Raw genomic sequence first — 23732 nt, 5'->3', positions numbered from 1 at the left:
TATATATTATCTTATAATGCTATTATCTTATAATACTAAATAATTCAAAAATTTATGGAATACAATAAAATCGGTTCAAATACTTTTCTGATTTTGACTTTTATATAAAATAAAATATTATTAAAACGCATATTGACTTTATACCAAAAATAAAAGATTATATTTGAAAATCATTAAATGTACACTGGTACTTAAAAAAAATAAAAAAAAAAGATAAGTGCAAATAAAACAAATTAATTTATTTTATTTATAGTTAAACAAAAGATAAGAAATTAAAATTATGTAGTGATAATTAGGAAACATGTCAAAGTTATGAAAAAAAAACTGATCATTTACTAAATTTATGGAAGAAAAAATATTTAACATCTTATATTTAAGCAATCTCAACAGTAAATAAACTTTAAAAAATTAATCAAATACTTTAAATTATATTTAATACAAACTAATTAGCTAATTACATATTAAATTGTGTCGTTTTTGTTGGATTCCGTCTTAGGCCGGAAGGTCTGCAATTATGAACAGAATTCATTGCAATTGGCGAAACCGTTGTTGCTTTGCCATACATATTCAAACGTTCAATACGTTGTTGTGGCGTTGGATTCGCTTCCATAGAGCTTACATTACTAAGTGATGTATTTGTCAGTTTTGTGGTTTTACCAAAAGATTGTGACTTATTTAAAGTTTCATCATTGCAATTATCCCAATGTATAACTTGCATATCATCAGCTAAGTCAATATCTTTATGAATATTAACATTCTTACTGGTTGTTGTGGTATCGTTTTTAATTTTATTAAGTGGTGTACTTGCATTACCTGATATTGAATTATAAAACTCCTGTAGATTAGGTGTACCTGGCGTATTTAAACCTACATTCATCATATTTTGTTTTTTATTAGGTGTTTCAAATACATCACCCTTTTCGGCATCGTTTACAACAGACTTAGCATTTCGTTTTCGTTTTCTACTCAAGGAGAGTAAATTTTTTCTGGTTATAATTGAGGAGAATTGACTGGAATCTAAGGGTGAACGAACTGCTAAATCACTTAAGTTTGATTTTAATTTTTTGTTGCCACTTCGCGTATTTGGAGTTTTGGTTTTTTTTCGAACTAGTTGAGGAGGTGTTCCTTCAACACATTCCATCTCACGTTTTCGTTGAATAATTGTTTCTACTGCTGATTCGACTTCATCCAAAATTACTGTGGTTTTGGAAGTATTAACATCAGTTATTGTCTTACCCAACCGTGTGGTTGTAGATTTCGTTTTGTCAAGGATCAAACTATCATTTTTCTCAACAGTGTCCAAATTTTGAATTATTTTATTTTTATTTGTTTTTGGTTCTGAACCAAAAACAAAACTTATAAGCTCTTTAGAAGACATGCTCTCTTTTGTGATATTATTTAAATTTTGCTCGATGTCTATATAATTTTCACAGTCTATTTTATTTGTACTCCTCAGTTGTGTATCATTATATGATATATCAGGCAATTCCAACAAAATTTTATTCGTTCCAGCTGGTGCTTCTTTAGAAATTGTTATAGGTTCATTTGTTGCACTTTGAAAAACAATATTCCCTTTCGATGACATGTTAGTATTTTTGGCAGTAGAGGTATTCGTAGTAATAATGACTGGTTCATTTATAACATCACTGGATTCATGTTTTATTTCATTATTTATTTCGTTTATGTTTTGCGTCCCTTTGACTGTATAAGGTAAATCTGGTAATTCAGCTAGAATCTTATTTGCTCTATCTCGTGCTTCTTTAGAAATTTCTATATTCTTTTTAGAAGCTGTTTGAAAGCCAACATTTTCCTTTGAGACCATATTATCATAGTTTATGTTCATATCACATAGGCTACCATTAATTTTACTTTTTGAAGCTATACTTCTTGAACTCACACACTCTGACTGTTCTTTCACTGTTTCTTTAGTAAATGGTATGTCAGGAAGTTCGGCTAAAATTTTACTTGCTATTACTTGTGCTTTTTCAGAAATCGCAATAGACTTTTTTGATGCTGTTTGGAATCCAATATTAGTATTTACAAAATCTGCGTTACTATTTGGAATTGTTAATCGATTTTCAGTGTATGTATTTAAAAGATCAGGGAAATCATCAGCATTATTAGATAAATATTTATTTAATGTTGAGGCATTTGAAAGTCCTGGTTGTACATCTAAAATTTCATATTCTTTATTTAGTTATAATTTATACAATAAAATACTTACCTAATGATGTATTATTGTTAGTCTTTAACGGAAATAACTTTGTATCTGTCGAAGTTGCTGCGGTTTCAAGAGTACTAACTACTTCAAAAGAATTTTTCATTAACTTTTCTGAAGGTAATTCAGGCAAATCCATAAGAATCTTTTGTGCTCTCAACTGAGCTTCTTTTGATATATTTATATTCTTATTTGATGCTGTAGAAAATCCTTGATATTTATCCTCCGCTATAACTTTCATATTCGTATGACATTGATTATTTATAGGGAGACTAGGTGCTTCAAAATGACTTTTCTTTATCTTTTCTAAAGGTAATTCAGGCAAATCCATAAGAATCTTTTGTGCTCTCAACTGAGCTTCTTTTGATATATTTATATTTTTATTTGATGCCGTAGAAAATCCTTGATATTTATCCTCCGCTATAACTTTCATATTCGTATGACATTGATTATTTATAAGGGGACTCGGTGCTTCAAAATGACTTTTCTTTATTTTTTCTAAAGGTAATTCAGGCAAATCCATTAGTATCTTTTGTGCTCTTAACTGAGCTTCTTTTGATATATTTATATTTTTATTAGATGCTGTAGAAAATCCTTGATATTTATCCTTCGCTATAACTTTCATATTAGTATCACATTGATTGACTTTAGAAGGACTAGGTGCTTCAAAATTACTTTTCCTTATTTTTTCTAGAGGTAATTCAGGCAAATCCATTAGAATTTTTTGTGCTCTCAACTGAGCTTCTTTTGATATATTTATATTCTTATTTGATGCTGTAGAAAATCTTTGATGTTTATCCTCTGCTATAACTTTCACATTAGTATCACATTGATTGACTATAGAAGGACTTGGTACTTCAAAATTACTTTTATTTATCTTTTCTAAAGGTAATTCAGGCAAATCCATTAGAATTTTTTGTGCTCTCAACTGAGCTTCTTTTGATATATTTATATTTTTGTTAGATGCTGTAGAAAATCCTTGATATTTTTCCTCCGACATAATTGCCATATTAGTATCACATTGGTTGATTACATTTGTTTCAGATACTGCAAGATCGTCAAATATCCATTCACTGAATTGAATATTCTCTAACAACTGTACAGAGTTTTCCTCTTCAATATTCGTTTTTAAATTGAGTGATTTTAAAGTATCACTTTTCGAAATATTTCCTCTTTCAGCGTTTATATTTATATCACAGTTTTTTTGTGTTTTATAATTAATAAAAAACTCACAATCATCATTCCATTCATGTTCGCAATCTTCGAAAAGATTATCAGCAGTGTCCAAATTTTGTTTAACTATAAAAAACACAATATTATATATGTTAATGTATATTGTTTTAAGCAAAGCATGAAACCAACCTGGGCTTAACTGATTTAAATTTTCACTGCTACCAGCTAAAAAATGAAAATTAATTATATGTATTAAACAGATATCAATCAACTTTAACTTACCTATGCCAAAGTAAATTTCTGTTTTGAGTTCATTATTTATATCACCGCCTCGTTCTTCAAATCCATTAAGATCTACAAATTCAAAAGATCGCGGATTATCTTCAATATGCTGTCGAATAATCTTAATTTCTTCCCATATACGCATTATTTCCATAGTCTTAGTATAGAAAGTACTTTCCAAAGGTGTTAAATAATTTTCTGCTTGCGTCGTTGTAGCTGTAGAATGTACTTCGCTCGGTATATTTGAATCTTGTCTACTTTCCAAAGGTGTTAAATAATTTTCTGCTTGCGTCGTTATAGCCGTGGAATGTACTTCATTAGGTATGTCTGAATTTTGTCTACCTCCTGAAGGTGTTAAATAATTTTCTGCTTGCGTCGTTATAGCCGTGGAAAGTACTTCACTCGGTATGTCTAAATCTTGTCTAGCTCCCAATGGTGTTAAATAATTTTCTGCTTGCGTCGTTGCAGGTGTGTTATTTACTTCAGTCGGTGTGTCTGAATCTTGTGTAAAGAACGTACTTAAATTTTGTAAATTCTCACATAATCTAAGTGAATTATTCATATTTATCGCATTAGCATTAATTGGCTGTAATGCTGGTTCCTCTTGTACTGACAAGTTAGAAGAAGCATTGCTTACGCCTTCATCAACATTATGTGGTGAAATTGAACGAACTAGAATTGCACTATTTTCATATTTATTATTTATATTTACAGAGACAGCTTCAATAGGTTCCAACGTTGACTGCTGCTTTTGTATGATCGAGCCAGAACAGTCATCGCGTACATCTTTACCAACATTATGTGGTCCAACTGAATGTACTAGCACTGCACTATAATCCCCAAGTTTTTGGGCTGAATTTCCTTTATTTACAAAGAGCGATTTTCGACTGTAGGTGCTGAAAGGTTTACGTTTATGTAGAAATGTTGGCGTTTTATCTATATTTTCATTTGTGGCACTGGATTGTGAATGTCTATTAGGTGGTGAACAAAAATCATCTAATATCAATTCAACGACAGATTTTTTTTTTGTTGAATTCGGTGATTGTACAGTTTGTTCACACAATGTTTGACTCTTATTAAGTTTTGAAACCACTTCCTCAACCTGCTCCCAACAAAATAATAGTTCCGTCTCTGTGATAACTGGTTCCTGTTTATTGAACTCATTTAAATTTTGATCTGTGGGTGGTGAAACGTTCACTTGTATATTATTTATTTCTGTACCTGAAATTTTATTATTATCTTTAAGTAATTCTTCAAGTTGATCTTTTGTTAACGTTTCTTCTTCTAGCAATTTGTTGCAATCTTTAAACTCTTGGTTGGCTGCATGTTTGAGTTTTTGGCTTTTCGGTTGCGCCTGCGCAGAGCATAAATGATCAGCAGCTGCTAAATCTTCCAAATCTTCGAATACGTTAAACTCCATTAAATTGAACTTTTGGTTTTTATTCGTTTCCGATAGATTTGTATCAAAATAAAGATTATTCAACAGCGAAGTTTCTCTTTCTGCTTTGCCTGTGCTGACACAAAATTCTTTTGATTCTGTTGTGGAAGTATTTGCGTCACCGTGCTCTTGGTGGCTCCTGTTTTGTCGTGCCAACCATTTTTTGTGCACCGATCTACGCTCCCTTTGAGGACTCGCACAAATACTTTCCTCTAACATTTATGATAACAACATTTACAAATTCGCAAACAATTCGCGCTGAAATTAATGCGAAACGTCAAAAGTGGTAGAGTTGCCAAAGTTCAGAAATCACAGTTAGGAGTTTACACTAATAAATATAAGGGTATTGAAGAATGTACGTGAAGTTAAATATATAAAAAATACAATCAAATATATTGTTTTCCATAAGATAGAACGGGTCAGCTGATTTCTTAAATCTCAAATTATGTATTTTTTAATTATTGTTTATTGGATTTACGTATTGAAAAAATAGTAAATAGATATTGTAAGACTGGAATTACAGTTGTAGTGAAACTTTTTATAATAACAAAACTTATTTTACTTTTTTAACCTTTCCCAATAATTGATTGGTGATTTTAAAAACATTTTTAATCTTATTTATATTAAAGTTGTACAGATTGTGTACTGTCATTATATACATAAAACAATAATAGTATAATAGTACATAAAATAATATATACTAGTTTAGTTTTTGGCGTTGACGATCTTTTGTTAGTCAAAATTGTCAAGAGAAGAAAAAACATGGAATACCTTTAAAATATATGAAATACTTTAATAAAACTAAGGCCGTGTGCGAGTTAAAGTAAATTGAGGTAAAATAAATTGAAATTTCCTAGGAATTTTTTGTACTGCACTAATGTAAATATTTATATATTGCACTTATAACTTTTGATTAAAAGTTTTTAAATATTATTTATTTTTTTAATAAAAATCTTATAATTTTTTCACAATGATAACACCTAATTTACTTAATTTTTATCTAAGTCACTATACGCGAAATTCTGGTAAATATCAACATTCCCTGCCATATCGACATAATATACTATTTCCCTCAATTTACCACCAACTTACTCAAACTCGCACATGGCCTAGACAGAAATTGTCAAATGCAACCCTTAAAAACAAATTTCCCACAAGGCATATCACCAAAAGTTGAAATATTTGTCATGTGCTTGATATGTTAAATGTAAATAAACAACAGCTGAGCTGCAAAGAAAGGCAATGAGGAAGTAAGTATATAATAAAATTTTTGTTTTTATTAGTTGATTATGTAATTGATATATAAAATGTATATGAATGATTTAATATATCATGTATTTATTTTTATTATGTGATATATTATTAAGTGAAGTTTGTAAAAGTTTATAAAGGTTCTATCAGCTGCATAAATGAGCTCATTATAATGTAAACGTTGGAAAATGTATTACCGCATATATGTCTGCAGACCAAAATTTGGTATGCATACTTGAATATAACAGTGCAATTTGTAGTTTTATATGCTTGCGTTTTTACGTTCTTGAGAATATATTATGTATAAATATATTATATATTCTTATATAAGGACATATAAAAAATTATTATATTTTTATTAATATTATCACTTATTGACAAGTTTATGTAATTTAATGTATAAATTTTATTTTATATTATATTAAATTTTATTCTAAAATAAAATAAAAAATATATGGAGTTAAATATTTTAGAGCAGATTGCTTTGAAATATTTTATTGTAAAAATTTTTAATTTTTCGAATATAAAAAATAATGTATATTTAGTTTAACCAAATAGTGTGTTATAAAATAAAATAAAAAATTTTTAGTGTTCTTTATTTTAATGCAGATTGCTTTGTAATATTTAATTGCATCAACTTCGAATTTTTCGAATATTTGACGTCCATTTTGATTTTGTGAAAAGCATTACATATTTTGCTGGGACGAAATAGTTTCTTTGGCTGCATTTTCTTGCTGTTCGCACGTATTCGTCAAAAATCCAATAATATAGTTTTTTGTGTTTGCGTTTTGCAAAAAATCATTAAAAAATTCTTAAAAACGTTATAAACAAAGTAAAATTAATTCCACTTAAGTAAATAAACAAAAGTAATATAATTTTAATCAATAAAAAAAAAACAAAAAGTGAAAGCAACTCCACAATTTTTACTTAACAAAGAAAAAAACGTTAAAGAAAAGCAAAAAAAAAAAAGAAAAATCGACATAAACGATTTTTTGCAAAACGAACACACGGACGGAGTATACGTTGTGATAAATCAGCAAATTAGCATAAGAAACCAAACAAACAAATCCTGGAATTCGGAGCATCTGTAAACAATATATTTTCCTGCAGTTTATATAATCCTAAATATAAACTACTTAAGCAATTAGAATAGTTCAGTTGCAGTCACCACGTTACACAAGCAAGTGCCGCCAATCATGTTTGTAAATTCAATGACGTTTCGCGGAAATCCAGCTGCCAATCATCACTATCAACAACAACATCCAACTATCAATCATCATGCTGCTTCACTTGCAGCAGCTGCAGGTCATCCGGCATTGTCTGCACACCACCCTCAGATGCATCACCATGCATCTGGCCAAGCCGCTGGTCCATTAAGCCATCACGGCTCGCATCCCGGTGCACATCAAGTGGGCAATAATAATCATCATCTCAACTCAAGTGGAATTAATCGTCATCCACATGCAGCTATGGGAGTTGGTAGTGGCAATATAACTTCTTTGTCACCAAATTTGGGTGGAAGTTCGGGTGGTAGTGGCGCCAGCACCAGTTCACCTGATAGTGGCAAAATTTACATTAAAAACTTGGAACGTTCAATTGACAACAAGGCAGTGTACGATACTTTTTCTGCATTTGGTAATATATTGAATTGTAATGTTGCCAAAGATGAAGACGGCAATTCCCGTGGCTATGGTTATGTGCATTTCGATTCCGAAGAAGCTGCACGCATTGCTATCGAAAAGGTTAATGGCATGCTGTGCAACAACCAAAAGGTTGTAGTTGTCAAGTTCATACCACGTCGTGATCGGGAACAGGAGAAGGCATCACAGTTCAGGAATTTGTATGTGAAAAATCTAAATGACGATTTTACAGAGCAGCATTTGCGGGAAATGTTTGAACCGTATGGGCGCATCACTAGCCATAAGGTAAGGAATATATCTATTATTTTGAAGAAAGATTAGAGTGTTTATATATAAAAGTTTTGCTGATATGCATATGACAATTTTTTTATATGAAGGAGTTTAACTCTTGTTTTATATCACATTTTTTTACGTTCCTAGTTTTTTCACTGAATTTTCTGTTTCCTGGCGTGACAGTCTGCGCATGTCCTCACTTGATTTACTTAGTTTCGACTGTAATTAAATGCTGTTTTCTTCATCCTTAGAATTTGCGGGGTGATTGTTTATAATGTTTCATAATTCATTAAGTTCGTTAGCTTTTAGAAAAACCTTGAACTATATTTTTACGTACTATTTTCAATATATAATTAACCTGATTTAAAAATTTTTTCCTAAGTGCTCTAACGGAAACGAATTTATTAAATATATACTGTTTAAATTATTACTAATTTAATTAAGAGCAAATCCAGATATTTTCATTAGCCTATTATCCAATGCTGGATAATATGAGTATTAAGATAATAATACAAATGATCTCAAAACAGCATCTATAAATTCTAATCTATATTGCAATTTTCTGTTGTTTTTTTTTTTTCACAGTAGGTGGAAGCATTGAAAACCACCGTGTGATACTTGAATCTACTAAACCACATCTTAGAAATGAATGAAGAAGATTTCCACAGCATTGTGAAAACTTCAGTCCAGTAATCAGGGGAGTGAGAAAAATAAATAGACTTAGTACCTAACGACTTATATTTATCTAAGCCAGAAAGCAAGGGAAACTGGGTTATAGATCTGTTGTATATTTTCATCTAGAGTTATAATATTACAGAAACTGTAACAATCGTATGAAAGTGTGTCTATATTGACATGTTTATTGTAGTTAAAAGTAGACATGCTTTCCTAATTTTACGTGGTGAACGGCACGTTGTTGTCTGTAAATTTGGGTAATTCTGGGACGTAATTCAGACGCTTTTCAAACTCTATATTGTACATGTTATAATTAATATTGCTGTTGTGGTCACAATAGATATCCAGCATTGTTAAACGTTATTGAGCAAACGAAACTTATTAATTTGCAAACACAATAACATTCGAGAAATAAGCTGATCCGCTTTTTCAATTTAAACTAGCCTCCAGGATGTAAAATAACTTAATGTTGTTTGTTCATAGAACAAATTAAACTTTATATAACTGTTTTTAGGTATTTTTGATAAAGTAAATGATATATAATTCGAAATTCTTATTTTTAAGAAATAATTTCTATTTCTTATTTTATACATAAAATTGATTCTTTTTTATAGCTTAATTTAGTGATTAATAGCTTTAGTAAAGTCTTATCCACATAAACAATAGGTCTTGCTCTGTTTCGGAATTATAACTAATTTTCTGCTGTTATACCTCGCTGGGACCTGCTTGTGAAGTCCCTTTGGGATGTGTTGAACGTCATTCATTCGTGACTGGCGACAAGTGGCTCCGGGACGTAAATCTGGCAGTTCTTGTCTGCATTATAGATTATAAGCATTTCATAGAAATATTGTATTAAGAAAAACAGTAGATGTATATTTATTAAATTAATTTTGTATAAGCAGTCATGCCGACGTCAAAAGTTCTTTCAATCAACTTTGTTGACTAATTCTCTAAGCCACGGATAAGCTCCTTAGTTCTATGCTTGTAGCTTTACTTCTTAGACAGATCTTTCAAGCATTTTTGTAAAAATTTTTAAAAGTTTGTTTTTAAACCAGCCCTTGATAGGCTTTGAATCCGGATCCTGTGTGTCATATTTCTAGTACATACGCACCATACTAACAGGGCGTTCATATAGTTATTTTAAGACTGAATTTATGCTTATTGAGTGCGTTGGAATTTAAATTTATCCATGCTTTTCAGTAAGTGATTGACTTCCTGGATCCTTGGCTTACTAATCAATCCTCAGCTTCGCCCCAGGATTGTATTTGTGCCCAATAAATTGTTTAAAAAACCAAATTTTATTTATATATTTTAAACGGTCTATTTGGTCATAGTCATAGTCTAGTCATGTTGAGATGACTATAGTCGTAGTCTAGTCATCTTGAGATGACTATAGTCATAGTCTAGTCATCTTGAGATGACTATAATCATAGTCTAGTCATCTTAAGATGACTATAGTCATAGTCTAGTCATCTTAAGATGACTATAGTCATAGTCTAGTCATCTTGAGATGACTATAATCATAGTCTAGTCATCTTAAGATGACTATAATCATAGTCTAGTCATCTTAAGATGACTATAATTATAGTCTAGTCATCTTTAGATGAATATAAATTTTGTTGTTGTTGTTGTTGCCCGTGAGGATCTGTAAATCAGATAGTCGAAAGGAATGACATGACGAATACAGGGGTTAGGATATGGATTGGTTATTGTTGTTTGTGAAAGGATGGGATTGTTAGGGAGTGAAGATAAACTATAGATCGTCATCTTTATATTCCTAAGATGATTATAGACTATAGATGGATATAGACAATGGTCAAAATATTGTTGACAATGAAATATATTTTTTTAATAATAATTTATAAAATTATGTATTATTTAAACAATTGATCAATTAGCTTGTTTAAGAATATATTAAAAATATATTAAGATACTGTAAATAATATTATATTCTTATTATATATTACTATATATTATATAGTCTTTATTTAAAGTAATTAAATATATATTGACAAAATATTCATACTGTCTATTACTTTTAGGTTATGCTTGATGAAGAGGGACGCTCCCGACGCTTTGGTTTTGTCGCTTTTGAAAGTCCACAGTCAGCTTTAGCTGCAGTTATTGGACTGAATGGCAAGCAGCTGGGAGACAATAAATTTTTGTATGTTGCACGTGCGCTAAACAAAATTGAACGTCAACAGGAAATCAATCGCAAGTTAGAAGAACGTAAAAGGCAGAAGCCTGGTCAAGTCTTCTACTACTAAAATTATTATAATAGCCTGAAGCATTGGAAGCAGCGTATACGTTGCATTCAAAACAAAAATAAACAGGTTAAAATATATTATAATTAAAAATTATACCTTATAAAACACTACTCATACACGTAACTGCAAGAACGCTCCCAATACAGAAAGACACATAAGTTTGTAGAAATTTAAAATTTAAAATTTACACTATATATGCATAGTTTTTGAAATTAGATGTTCGTTTCGAGTTTTATTATACATAAAAGAAAATAAATGAAAAAGCAAGTTAATGAAAAATTGTATTGAACACATTTCCGTTAATATAAACATTTTAATTAATTATATAAAAATAAATTAGTAAGCACTAAATATGCTTTCGTAGGAAACAAAAATGGAAACATTAAGTAGATCTTAATGTATTATACATATTATATATATATATATAAATATTTATATATATCTTATAAAAAAATTTAGAACATCTATTACTTATAATATGCACCCTATATATAAACCCTTTATATAATCATAAAAATGCTTCGATGTTAAAAATTAATTAAATACATATAAAAAAAAAATTAAACACAAAAATTATTGCTAAATTTTGAAATTGAAATTGAATTTGATAAAAATGCAAAAAAAGAATTTTAAAAAATTATTAAAAACGCAAAAATGATAAAATTATATTGATTGGATTTTTAAATAAAGTAACTATTCAAATTTATTCTATAATTAAATAATTATTTAACTATTACTATATTACATATTAAGAAAAAATTACAAAAAACGTAAAATGTATGTATTGAAAAAAATAAATGAAATAAAATTAAATAAAGAAAAGAATAAAATACAAGGCAAATAAAAACAACAAAAAAAACATTTAAATGCATACATGTAAATTGTTGCAAATTATGTTTACTGTAATTAAAGGAAAGAAAAATTCAAGATATGTATAAACAAAACAAAAACAAATGTCTCAAAGAAAATGTTGAAAAACAAAAACAAAAACAAAACAAAACAAAAGAAAAGAAAACAAACAAAAACAAAAGAAGAAAAACCGAAAACGTATGAAATTGTATTTAAAGGATTAAAGTATTAAATAAAGGAGAATCTCTTTTTATTTGAGCTTAAATTAAAATTAAAAAACACATAGAAAATTCCCAAAATTTTATTTTTAAGTTTTGATTTAGAAAGATATGTAGATAAAATAATTGAATGAAAAAAACTATGAAAATACATTATTTAAATATTAAGTGAAAATCGCGAAATGCAAATAAACAAAAATATTTTTACTAGATGCGACAAGAAACTCAAAATAAAACCTAAAAGCAAACAAACAAAATAAAAAAATTAAACAACAAAAACAAATATGGAATAATTTAATTTTTTAAGATGCAGCCGAATAATTTAACAATAAGTAAACTGAAAAAAAAATGAAAACAAAATAAGAATATTATCTATTTACAAAAACAAAATTTCGAATAAGCAAAAAATTAAATAAATTTTTTATTGTATTATTTATAAAATAAAAGTAAAACAAAAACAAAAACAAATGAAATGAAAAAGAAAATAAAGCGAAGATACAGCAAATTAGGTACCTTTTTATAAATTATTAAATTTTATTTAATGTAAAACAAAACAAAAAAAAACAAAAATTTTAAAATATTTTATATGTACAAATAAGACTATTATGTTTTTATATTTATTTATATTTTATTTTATTTTAAAATAAGAAAGAATGCATATTTTAATGAATACAATTGTTTAATATTTAAATGACGTACACATACATCAACTAATAACGACGAGATCAAGAAACAAGCATTTTTCACAAAATAAAATCTGTGAAAGAATTTCTTAAATAACAAAAACAAAAAGAAAAACAAAAACAAAATGAAAAACAAAAACAAAAAATACATTCGAATTATATTTGCTTTGCATTTAATGCACAATAAAGAATGAATTATATACATACAAAGAAAATGTATTATTACATTATTAGAGACATGTTATAATAAAGACATAATAATTATGCAGTAAATATACATAATAGAAAATATAGAAAAAGAAAAACAGCCAAAAATATTTTCACTTTGCAAGACATGGAAAACAAACAAAAAAAAAACAGAAAAAAACAGAACGAAACAATTTCGTTAAATAAAATGAACACAAATGAAAAAAAAAAATCTAACACTTAAAATGACGAAATGAAATATAATTAATGATATATAACTAAAATACACATTGATGAGAGAAGTGCGAGATTTTTGTGTGCTATCTATCATATTGTATAACTATATACAGGTATATAAAAATACACGTACGCGTATATAATTCCATCAACTACCTACATACATACATATATACTTATTTGAAAAAAAGTAAATAAAATGCTTTTGCAAAAAGTGTTTGAAAAATTTGTTTTTAAATTAAAAAAAAAGAAAAAAATTCTGTTGTCATAATTCACTTAGCCCCATTGTGTTAACGCGTAACAAAACTCAAAGGCTTAAAAATCACATTAAACCTCTAGCTTAAAATGCTTTTTATTGGGAGGTACTCAAAAGTAAAACGGCGATGCGCATGCGTTAAGCAAGAACAAAGCAGATCTGAGGCACTTACATCGTTCACTCCCCGAACGGATAGAAATGGATATTTTATCCTTAAGCATGATTTCCTAATCATTTTGGGAATCCAGTAAGGACAACTACTGGCCCATTGTGTTAACGCATAAGAAAACTCAAAGGCTTAAAAATCACATTGAACCCCTAGTAAAGCTTAAAATGCTTTTTATTGGGTGGTACTCAAAAGTAAAACGGCGATGCGCATGCGTTAAGCAAGAACAAAGCAGATCTGAGGCACTTTCATCGTCCTCTCCCCGAACAGAAACAAAGGGGATTTTTATCCTTTAGAATGATTTCCTAATCGACTGTGACCAGTGAGCTACCCTACCACACGATTGATATCTTTACGGGACGTTTCATTGAGAGTACTGGATTTTTTCTTAATAACACGGTCAATTTGCGTTGTCAGATGTCTACATATTTGTGAGTTTTCCTATATTTTATTACAGAAATTCAGCACAAAAAGATTTCAAAAAGAGTTTGTATGATATCAGTGATATGTTCAGATTTATTAGGTATTCCGAGTAAATATCTGAAGTACTTCGTCTGGTTAGAGCTGAAAATATCCTGCTTTGAAGTTGGCAAAAATATACTTATGCCCGGGAACCCAGAGTAGAGAAATGTTGAGCTGATTCGACATCACGTTTAGTAATATATAGCAAGAAACGTTCTGGATGTAAAAAGAGGGATATTAAAACAGCTTGACTGTTTGGTAGTATGTATAAATTTCTAACAAATATATTACCCACTTCCAGACAAGTTGTAATGATGACCTCAATGATGACTTCAGCCTGAAAAACACTGTAATAATTAGGAATATCATTTCAGAAAGAGAAGAAGAGAAAAAGTTATATATCATGTGAGTATGGAAGATGATCGCATTTGTTAAGTTTTTTAAGGAAAACTTTTGCACAATGATAGTTTTGTGTTTTCACTTTTAAGTGAAAAGTAAGAAGTTTGCTCTTAATTAACAGATGCCACTATAATCTTGAAATTAATTGCAAACTAAGTTTCTTACAAAAATTTATTTATACGATGAGTTTTAAGTAAAATTCTTTAAAGATTGTTTACGTGAGCGTAAAGTCGATTAAATAACCTTAAATCAACTTTTGAGACTTTCAAAACGAATTAAATTTTTCAAATATTGTTTATTTAACATTTTATATTTTTAAAAATTTATTTTCTCATGTTTTAATAAAATCCTAATATTTTTTTAATCAGGGGATCAAACTTTCATGACTTCGATCTCGATTCCAACTATACAGCGTTATATAAAATTAAATTTAGCATTCTATCTCATGGTTTGTGATACTTATATTTGAATGGAAACAACTTAGATGAGAATTCTAATTTCATGAAAAAATATTAGTTCCATGGGTATTTTATATACAATATAAATAAGTTAAAAGTATTGCCCATGAATGAATTAATAAATTATATATCAATTATTAATAAAACACTTCTTTCATAATAGATTTATCGTATTCCACAGCCACATAACCACTACTACAAAATTTCACGCATTCACTGTAAACGAAATCCAGTCAAAATTTCAGACTTTTATAAACTTCTGACTATAAAAGATTCTTTTATAGTTGCATCTGTTGATTTAAAAAAAAAATTTTAAAAACTGATTTGTGGATTTGAAAATATTCAATTGCTACAACAGAACTAATACAAAAATACTTATGTGGCTGAATACGCTACGTTATTAGAATATCAAATAGCAATTTTGTTTTACAGGAACTACTGAGGAATCCGCAAAATGTTAGATACACTGGTGCACCAGTCATCACTTGCTGGAGAATAATGGAATGCGAATTAAGAGATGCAAATTTTTGACACTCTATCCTTTCATGTTTAACAGAACTTTATTTTAGTTGATAATGAAATAGATATATAGGTACTTTATAAATCTATGAGAACAAAGTTACATATATTATAACACATCTTAAATTTGTAAAAAAGGCATTAAATTTATTTAAACTTCTTTATGTTATGCAAATGAGATTATAAAAATGTGCTTAAAATTATAATTATAAATATAATCAATTATATTGTAATTATCATGAATATTAAGAATTCTATGGATGAAATAAAAGTTAGAATCCTAAAAAAACAAAACCGACATTGTTATTGTCAACTTATATGTGCTCAAGTGTTTTAATTTAAAACTAATTTTATTGTCGCTGACATCTCAATTTAAATTCCTTTTTCAAAACTGTTATAATTTTTAAATTATTGGCATGAAAAACACGACCTGGCAACACTGCATAATTGCCATTTGATGTTACTTAGTAGTAACTGTAACCTGATCGTGATTGTTCGTCGCTTTTTGAAATAAAGTAAAATAATAATTATTGATAAAATACTGTGTAAAAAAAATTAATTAAAGTGTAAATAAAAATATTTTTATTGTTTTATTATTAATTGAACAAATTATTGTGAACATAATTAATTGTATTCGTTGGCTTGATTCTCGATGCTCATTAACCGTTTCTTATATTCTAAAATGGTTCCTTTTGTTGTTTTTGTAGCAACAAATCTTTGGAGATTAGTGGATGACTTAGTTTGTAAATAAAAATTTTTATAAAAAATTATATATTTGTGTATTAAAATTATTATTTGTATTAGTGAAATGCAATATTTTATTTTGAAATATAAAATTACAAATTTTGATACGTTAAATTAAATACGTAATAAAATATATCGGAGGATGTGTGACATGAATTCAAGATTCACTAAAAAAAAACTACTAAAAAATAAAACAACAAACAAACTCACGAAAGGTACGTATGTATGTGTGTATGAATATAATATCAATAAATAATTTAATTTAAATTTTTATATATTATTTGCTTTTAATTATTTTAAGTGTAAAATATGTTGTGTACACTTGATATTTGAAGAAATAAAAAAAAATTATATTTGTTTAAAAAGTTTATTTTCTTCAACTTAATCTTCATTTTACGATTTCTTCAGTTTCGATTAAGATTTTTAAGGAAATAAAATAATTATAATATAAGTTTTAGTTTTATGCATTAATATGTAAAAATAAATGTTATATATTATATATATAATTATAATATTAAATATTTAATAATAATAATAATAAATTTTTATTTAATATATTTATTATAATAATTATATATGTAATTATTATTTAATATTTAAATATTTAGGTTAGGTTAAACCGGCGATCCCAGGGGGATCCACTTAGGCCCATAGGCCCATTGTGATACCGTATTTAAATATTTAAAATATATTAAAATAAAAAAATTAAAAATATTTAAAATAAATATTTAAATATATTAATATTTAAAAATTAATATAAAAACTTAATTTACAAACAAGAAAACTCGTAAGGAAACTTGTATTCTAGCTTATCAGAATTTAAACATATTTGAGTTTTATTCTAATAAGAATAATTTTGTAATAATAATTGTTATAGTGTTTTCCATCTTCAGTAGAGTTGAGGTTGCTGGTGGGATATTAAACGGGTCGCCATGGATTGCGTTATCACCTTAACAAAATGGGTCTGCCGAACAGATAGATTGTCGACTCTGCTTAGAAGCAGACGAGACTTTCAGTCTCATTCTCTGTGACTGCCTAACCTTGATCTTGGTAAGGAGGAGGTCACTGGATCGAAAACTACGCTTCCCTTCTGACATTAGGAGGTCCTCAACGGACGACATTCTGGCCTTCATTCGAAAGGCGGAATGTCTTCTGTTCGGCTAGTGTCTGTTGTAGCACAAAAGATCAATCATGGTCGCAGTGCTCCGCCACGTTGGGAGCTAGTACCTCGTTTATTCCTATCCTATCTTAGTATAGTGTTTAGTTATATTTTGCTTTGTTTAAAACGATTGAATACTTATGAAATATATATATTCTGATTTAAAACTTATTTTTCAGTATTTAGTTTTCACAAAAAAATTTTCCTTTTCTGTTTATAGTCACATCTATATGTAGATTAATTATAAATGAATAGGAGTATAAATAAAATACTTTTTTAAAAATATAATAAGTAGGATGTAGTAGAATAAACTTTGCGTAAAATGCTTAAATAAATATATAGAATAAACTTAGTAGAATAAACTTTGCGTAAAATGCTTAAACATTTATTCTTGTTGTTTTTACTATAAAATATAGTAAGAGTTATAGCCATATATGTGCTGTATAACATTCAACTTGCTATAAAACGCACAAAATTATTTTAAATTACTTCTAAAATTTGAATGATGTAGACTAAAAGTTCATGTCCGGTTGAAGAGAAGGATTCAAGGAATTATTTCTAAAACTTCATTGTTTAACTTTGGATAACACAAACTTGATATAAAGCTGTTATAGAGCTTTAAAGAAATATAAAGCTTTACAGCAACAGGATAAAAATGCTTATAAAAAATAATTTTTAAAAATTAACATAATCGTTAAAAAAAGATTAAATTAGTTTAGATTGAAAGGGCAAGTGCTGATACAATATCCATTGGGTGACATCTATTGTACATTGTAATACCTTCAAAATCGTTAGGAAGAGGCGAGTTAACATACACTAACCGCTATTAACACTATACAATATACTTGTTAAACTGTTTGGTTTTTGAGACAAAGTTAATAGAATCCAATAAATCCACACCCGTTATTTCTGTCAGGCCAGTAAAGAAACGGCTTCTAATACATTACAGTCGCTTCATCTGTAGTCTAAAACAAAGACGTAGAAAATATATATTGGCCATAAGATATTGCTAGGCCATAAGATTCTAGCAATATCCTAATTTTTCTGCTTACTCCATAAATCATTTGTCACCATGTTGGTAAATTCTTCTATGTTTCTAAACAGTGTACATACTGGAGCGCTTACCAAGGTAACGGTGTCGCTTATACACATGATTCTTGCCTTGTGATTATCGGTATTTATTGATTAAAGATTAATGTTTAATTGATGAAGATTGTAATATTAATATTCCTAATATTCCATTTTATTTTTACCAATATCAATAAACAAAGAAATACTTCAAAAATATTTAGTTTCATTGCTTTAAGATAAATAAAAGTTATTTAAGTATTCCTGTGATGTGTTGTGAATGACAGACTCGTTATTAGTTTCGGGCATTCGCTAATTCGAAATTTCATTGAAAATATCATTTTGAGAAGGTATTCACAAAGATTTTAACGTGATTTATTGAAATTCTCTGCGTAAACAAATTAAATTTTATTGTTTTATTTTCCTTTTTATTTTAATTGTTTATAATGTGTAATACCTTCTTCTTTAACTACTTATAAACTTCTCTTATTAGCGATAGTGGGTTATTCGAACTTCAACATATTACATTAGGTTCAAAATCTGGTATTTTATATAGATTTTGGCATATTGCTTCATGAATCCTTTGCTGAATTTAGAGTTAAGTCTAACATAGTGATATATAATTTTTTGCTATTTAAAATTTTTTTTTAGTTGCTTTAGTTTCTTTTATTTTGATTTTTGGCTGTTTTTGATGCTGTTAGCTGGCATTTGTGATTTTGTTTACTTTACTATATATAACTTGTGAAAGAATCTATACAGTTTACATCATTATTGATATGAGTTAAATTTAATAGGGTGGAAGGGTCTAGCAGTCCAGTTACTTACTCCTAGTTAACTTAAAAATTAATTTTAATGTTAACTTACAAATAATTAAATAAATTTAATAGGAGAATTCATATGCAGAGTTAAAAATATTTAGATTCTTTGTTGTTAGTATAGTTACTTAATACTTCTATTCTTTTTCGGTATTTTGGTGCTGCTAACTAAAAAATTGTTAATTTAAGTGAATTTATTTGAATAAAATTGAGCATTAACTGCGTGTATGTATTATATGACATTTACTTCGTTATTCAAAAAATTTCTATTTAGTAGAGTAATTAATATGCATTCTTTATATTACATTTTTTTATTATATTTTAATAAATTGTCTATCTTGAGAGCCTTCTATTTTATTAAAATTCAGCTTTGCAATTACTTGACTGACATAAAAATAACTACTAAAAAGAAATTATTACAGTATATATAATGAGGTTAGCTTAGGTTATACTGGTGATCCTATTGGCCTATTTACTTATGCCTATTGGCCTATTGTGTTACCGTATATGTAGAAAAAACTCGAAGTTTAAAACCACCTAAAACCCTTGACGAAGCTTAAAATGCTATATAGTATCAGGTCTTGCAATTGATCAAGATCTTCAAGAAAGGGGGCTCCCAAAGTGTTGAGTCGCCGTCGTGCATGATCTGCGCAAAAACATAGTGGATGACATAGCACTCTCATCGCCTTCTCCACAGCTGCGACAAGTTTGATTGAAAGGGAGACCCAATCTTCTACCATGACTTCCTAGTTCAGAGGATTTGTAAGTAAACCTACTAAAAAGCCGATGTCTCTACGGGGTATTTCAATGAGTATTTTGGATTTATTTTTTAGGAACGCCAGTTTGCACACAGATGCCTACATAGCGTTGAGTATTCCTGTTATAATCTAGTATGTCTTGCATTAGTTTAAGCAATCTTAAGTAATGAAATGTAAACAAAATTTAGTAAAATATAAACTGTCAATCGTGTCGGTTGTATTTACTTCAATTCCTATCTTTGATTAAAAATTTATAATTAATAATTTATAATTGATAATTTTTATACCAATAGGAGTTTCCAGTTTAGTAGATTTATTGAAAACCAGGTGTGTTAAATGAAAAGACTTGTTCAGTTATTATTTGATGTTGTTGAAGTAATTTCATATACTTTATTTACTATATCATATGATATACATATCAATTCTAAAAATCAAGCAATGAAACATCTATTTAATCTCTTAAGCCTGACGTTTGTTAATCGTTTAAACTCCTTTTAATGTTAATTTCCTATTAACTTTTACTTCTCTTAATTTCTAATATAAATTAATAAAAAACTTTCATAGAACTTTTTGAACATTATATGCTATTCTTCTAAAGCAAAAAGCCAATTTAGGCAATTTACAGTCATTTTATCACATAATAAAAGTTTAGCTGTAGTTACTGAAACCATTCATTAAACGTGTATCCATCAGAAAGTATCTGTCCAATAAAACAAGTTGGAAACAACTGAAATCTTATTGTTGTGCCTAAAAACGACAGAAACTTTAAAATCACAGTCAAATGGCAAGTTTCGGGCAAATTCAAATGAAGCTAAATTGCCGTGGATACGAAAAGTTTTTGAATCCAGTTCTGTACCCACACCGAAAGTGTTTGTGTCAAGTTCCTGTGCACAGTAAGGGCACTGGAGGAAATCTTAAAATAATTTAAATGTCGGTTGAGATTTGTGTGAAAATTGTCAATAGCGAGAAATAAAATAAAATTAGGGTTTGATGAGTCTTTTTTTGGTTTGTATATATTGTGTATCTTTATTTTGAATTATTTTTATATTTTCTTCACACATTTTAGAGCAACAAATCAACCAAAAAAAAATTTCAAAATGGATTTCAAAATCTTTGTATTTTATTCTTCTTCTTAGTGTCCGTTTCCCCCAGTGGGGTATAGGGCCGCAGTACGAGACATATAGACTATGTATCTTACAGTCTTCTTTCATTATTAATTATATTGAATCATAACTAAATGTTAAAAGTTATTATTTGAGTAATTTTTTTTTTACAACAAAAATATTAAATTTTACGTAAGAATATTTTATTTAATTTTTATTACTGATAATATTTTGCTTTTAATAAATTTGCTGCTATAAAATTTTTAAATTACTTTATGCTTTATAATATTACTTTTTTCAATAAATTAATATAAAAATGTAATTGTTATTATAGATAGTGATATTTATTTATTAGAGAATTAATACACCATTTCCATTACCTTACAATAAGTAGCTGCTGTATTATTTGCCAGAAGCTAGAGAGAAATTAAAGCTTTTTATATACACATATAATTAAAAGATAAAGGTCTGTAATGACATCCCTACTGTCATTCTTTTTGTTGGGGTAAACAGTCCTGTTTAGTTCAGATCGTTCTCATAACATTTGTATCTATGACAGACTTAGTTCGCCAAATCAGATCAAATGTATTATTTCATACCTTACTAATATTTGAAAAGTGGTACTCAAAATAAATCATAACAATAATTAGAAGCGCTAGCCGTCTTTTTCAAAGCTCACTTAAACACAAATAAACACCCGTTGTAATATGACGCATAAGTCATTGTTTGTCAGCTAGACCTGAAGAACAATTTGAAAGGTAGAAAAAATAACTATTTAGTGTCCAAACATACAGTTCATTCGAATGATTGTGTTTCCCAACTTGACAATTTTAAAACTTGGTTATATCTTTAATTATGAAGGATAACAACTCTAATAAGTTATCAGAAAAAATGCCTCAAATGGTTTCAATTTTTTTACAGCTAATCATGGGCCCTGAAACACAGCTTTTTCCTCATCCATAGAGTTACAATACTGGCAAAAGTTATTAGAGAGTAGATCCAGTCTTATTGCATGTCTTCTGAATAGCCAATGGCCTTTCAGCACCGATATCGTAGTATTAAGTATATTTCGCTGTAGTTGTTATCAATAAATAGTCTTGTGTTCGAGACGAAGAGAGGCAATTATTAAAAGAAAATTAATAACCATGTTGACAAGTACACAGGACCGGACCTATATTAAGTCCATTTACTTCTACGGGTATGAAGGATATAAATCCATGCACTAGTTTTGAATATGAACATGCATAATCAATATAACTTGGAGATGGCAAATTCTGACTCAGTATCTTTCTGTCCCCTAATTTAGTTCTGGATTCAGAGACTTAAAGCTATAAATATAGTTTCTTTAAAGTACTTTGCTGCTTTAGCAGATTTAAAGCGTGGAGTGTAAAGTTCCACTTTATTATACTATAGCCAACCTTCTTTCGTCGGATACTTGCCACTAAACACAGCCTTGTATAAATTTAATAGCGCTTATTTAGGACGATGCAGAATGGGATGATTAAAGATTGAAGAATTCTGAAAAAACAAAACCAACTTTAGGAAATTAGTGCTGACAAGCATTTCTAATATTTACGAAACGCATCCAAGGACCCTGTTTTATAGTTAAATTTTTGTAATGTTGCATGCTCTCAGAGTACATCTCTCTGTTGAATAAGAATATAAATACTAACTATAAAGGATCTAATTCATTAAATCTGTGTTTATTAGTATTATTTTTTTTCTTTAAATAAACTTTACGTGAAATTTAAACATAAAAGTAAAACGAAAATGAAAACGATATTTAATAGTTAAAATGTAACAAACTTAAGCACAATGTATACTTCACAGGATTTTCTTGTTAAATTAAATAAGGCATTAATTCTTTTGTGACATCTTATCTGAATCACAAAGTTAGAAACAAGAGTAGTTGAGTGCATGCAAAAAAACTGCAATTAAATTTAAGTGATTCAGGGTTTCATTGCTTATAAAAGCGGTTCAACTAAATGCATAGACAAGAAATAAAATGTTAAATATATTAAGAAGAATTCGATGACCACATATATCATAAACAGAAAGTGAGGGTTTTTTCACTCGAAATAGAATTATTTTTCTTCATCATACCACCATTTAAACAAAAAGAATCTTCAACACAAAATATGTTCTTCTCATAGCATACAGTATTAATTTTAAATAACTTTAAAGTCCAATCTGCAAAATTTTATAGAATACATGGTCATTTTAGACACTCTGCAATGCAAATCTTAATGAAGAATATTATAACAGGGTTCCCTTATATTTCTCGCGCCTAAAGTCAGTAAAACAATGACAATGAACAATGAGACATGAAAACACGGTAAAAGTGAGTAAAACTAATTTTATTTTTTATTTTTTAATATACATGTATTACGACACAAACGGTAACACATTTTTGCATTCAATTGAACCAATTATCG

The 23732-nt window shown here is 28.3% G+C and overlaps 2 protein-coding genes across 2 annotated transcripts; one reads left to right on the top strand and one right to left on the bottom strand.

Moving 5' to 3' along the window:
* Positions 1 to 295: 295 nt before the first annotated feature.
* On the bottom strand, positions 296 to 5375 carry LOC119680128. The gene is made up of 4 exons (XM_038092804.1): positions 3674 to 5375; positions 3581 to 3616; positions 2225 to 3517; positions 296 to 2172 (listed from the first exon to the last, which is right to left on the bottom strand). The coding sequence occupies exons 1-4, from the start codon at positions 5328 to 5330 to the stop codon at positions 455 to 457; spliced, it is 4704 nt and encodes a 1567-aa protein (XP_037948732.1). The 5' UTR covers positions 5331 to 5375; the 3' UTR covers positions 296 to 454.
* A 1560-nt stretch (positions 5376 to 6935) lies between these two features.
* On the top strand, positions 6936 to 11284 carry LOC119681589 (polyadenylate-binding protein-like). Its single transcript, XM_038094830.1, has 2 exons — positions 6936 to 8287; positions 10993 to 11284. The coding sequence occupies exons 1-2, from the start codon at positions 7559 to 7561 to the stop codon at positions 11215 to 11217; spliced, it is 954 nt and encodes a 317-aa protein (XP_037950758.1). The 5' UTR covers positions 6936 to 7558; the 3' UTR covers positions 11218 to 11284.
* The last annotated feature ends 12448 nt before the right edge of the window (positions 11285 to 23732 follow it).

Source organism: Teleopsis dalmanni, chromosome 2 (genome assembly GCF_002237135.1).
Source record: "Teleopsis dalmanni isolate 2A chromosome 2, ASM223713v2, whole genome shotgun sequence".
Taxonomy (NCBI): domain Eukaryota; kingdom Metazoa; phylum Arthropoda; class Insecta; order Diptera; family Diopsidae; genus Teleopsis; species Teleopsis dalmanni.
This window is presented reverse-complemented; position numbering and strand designations above follow the sequence as displayed.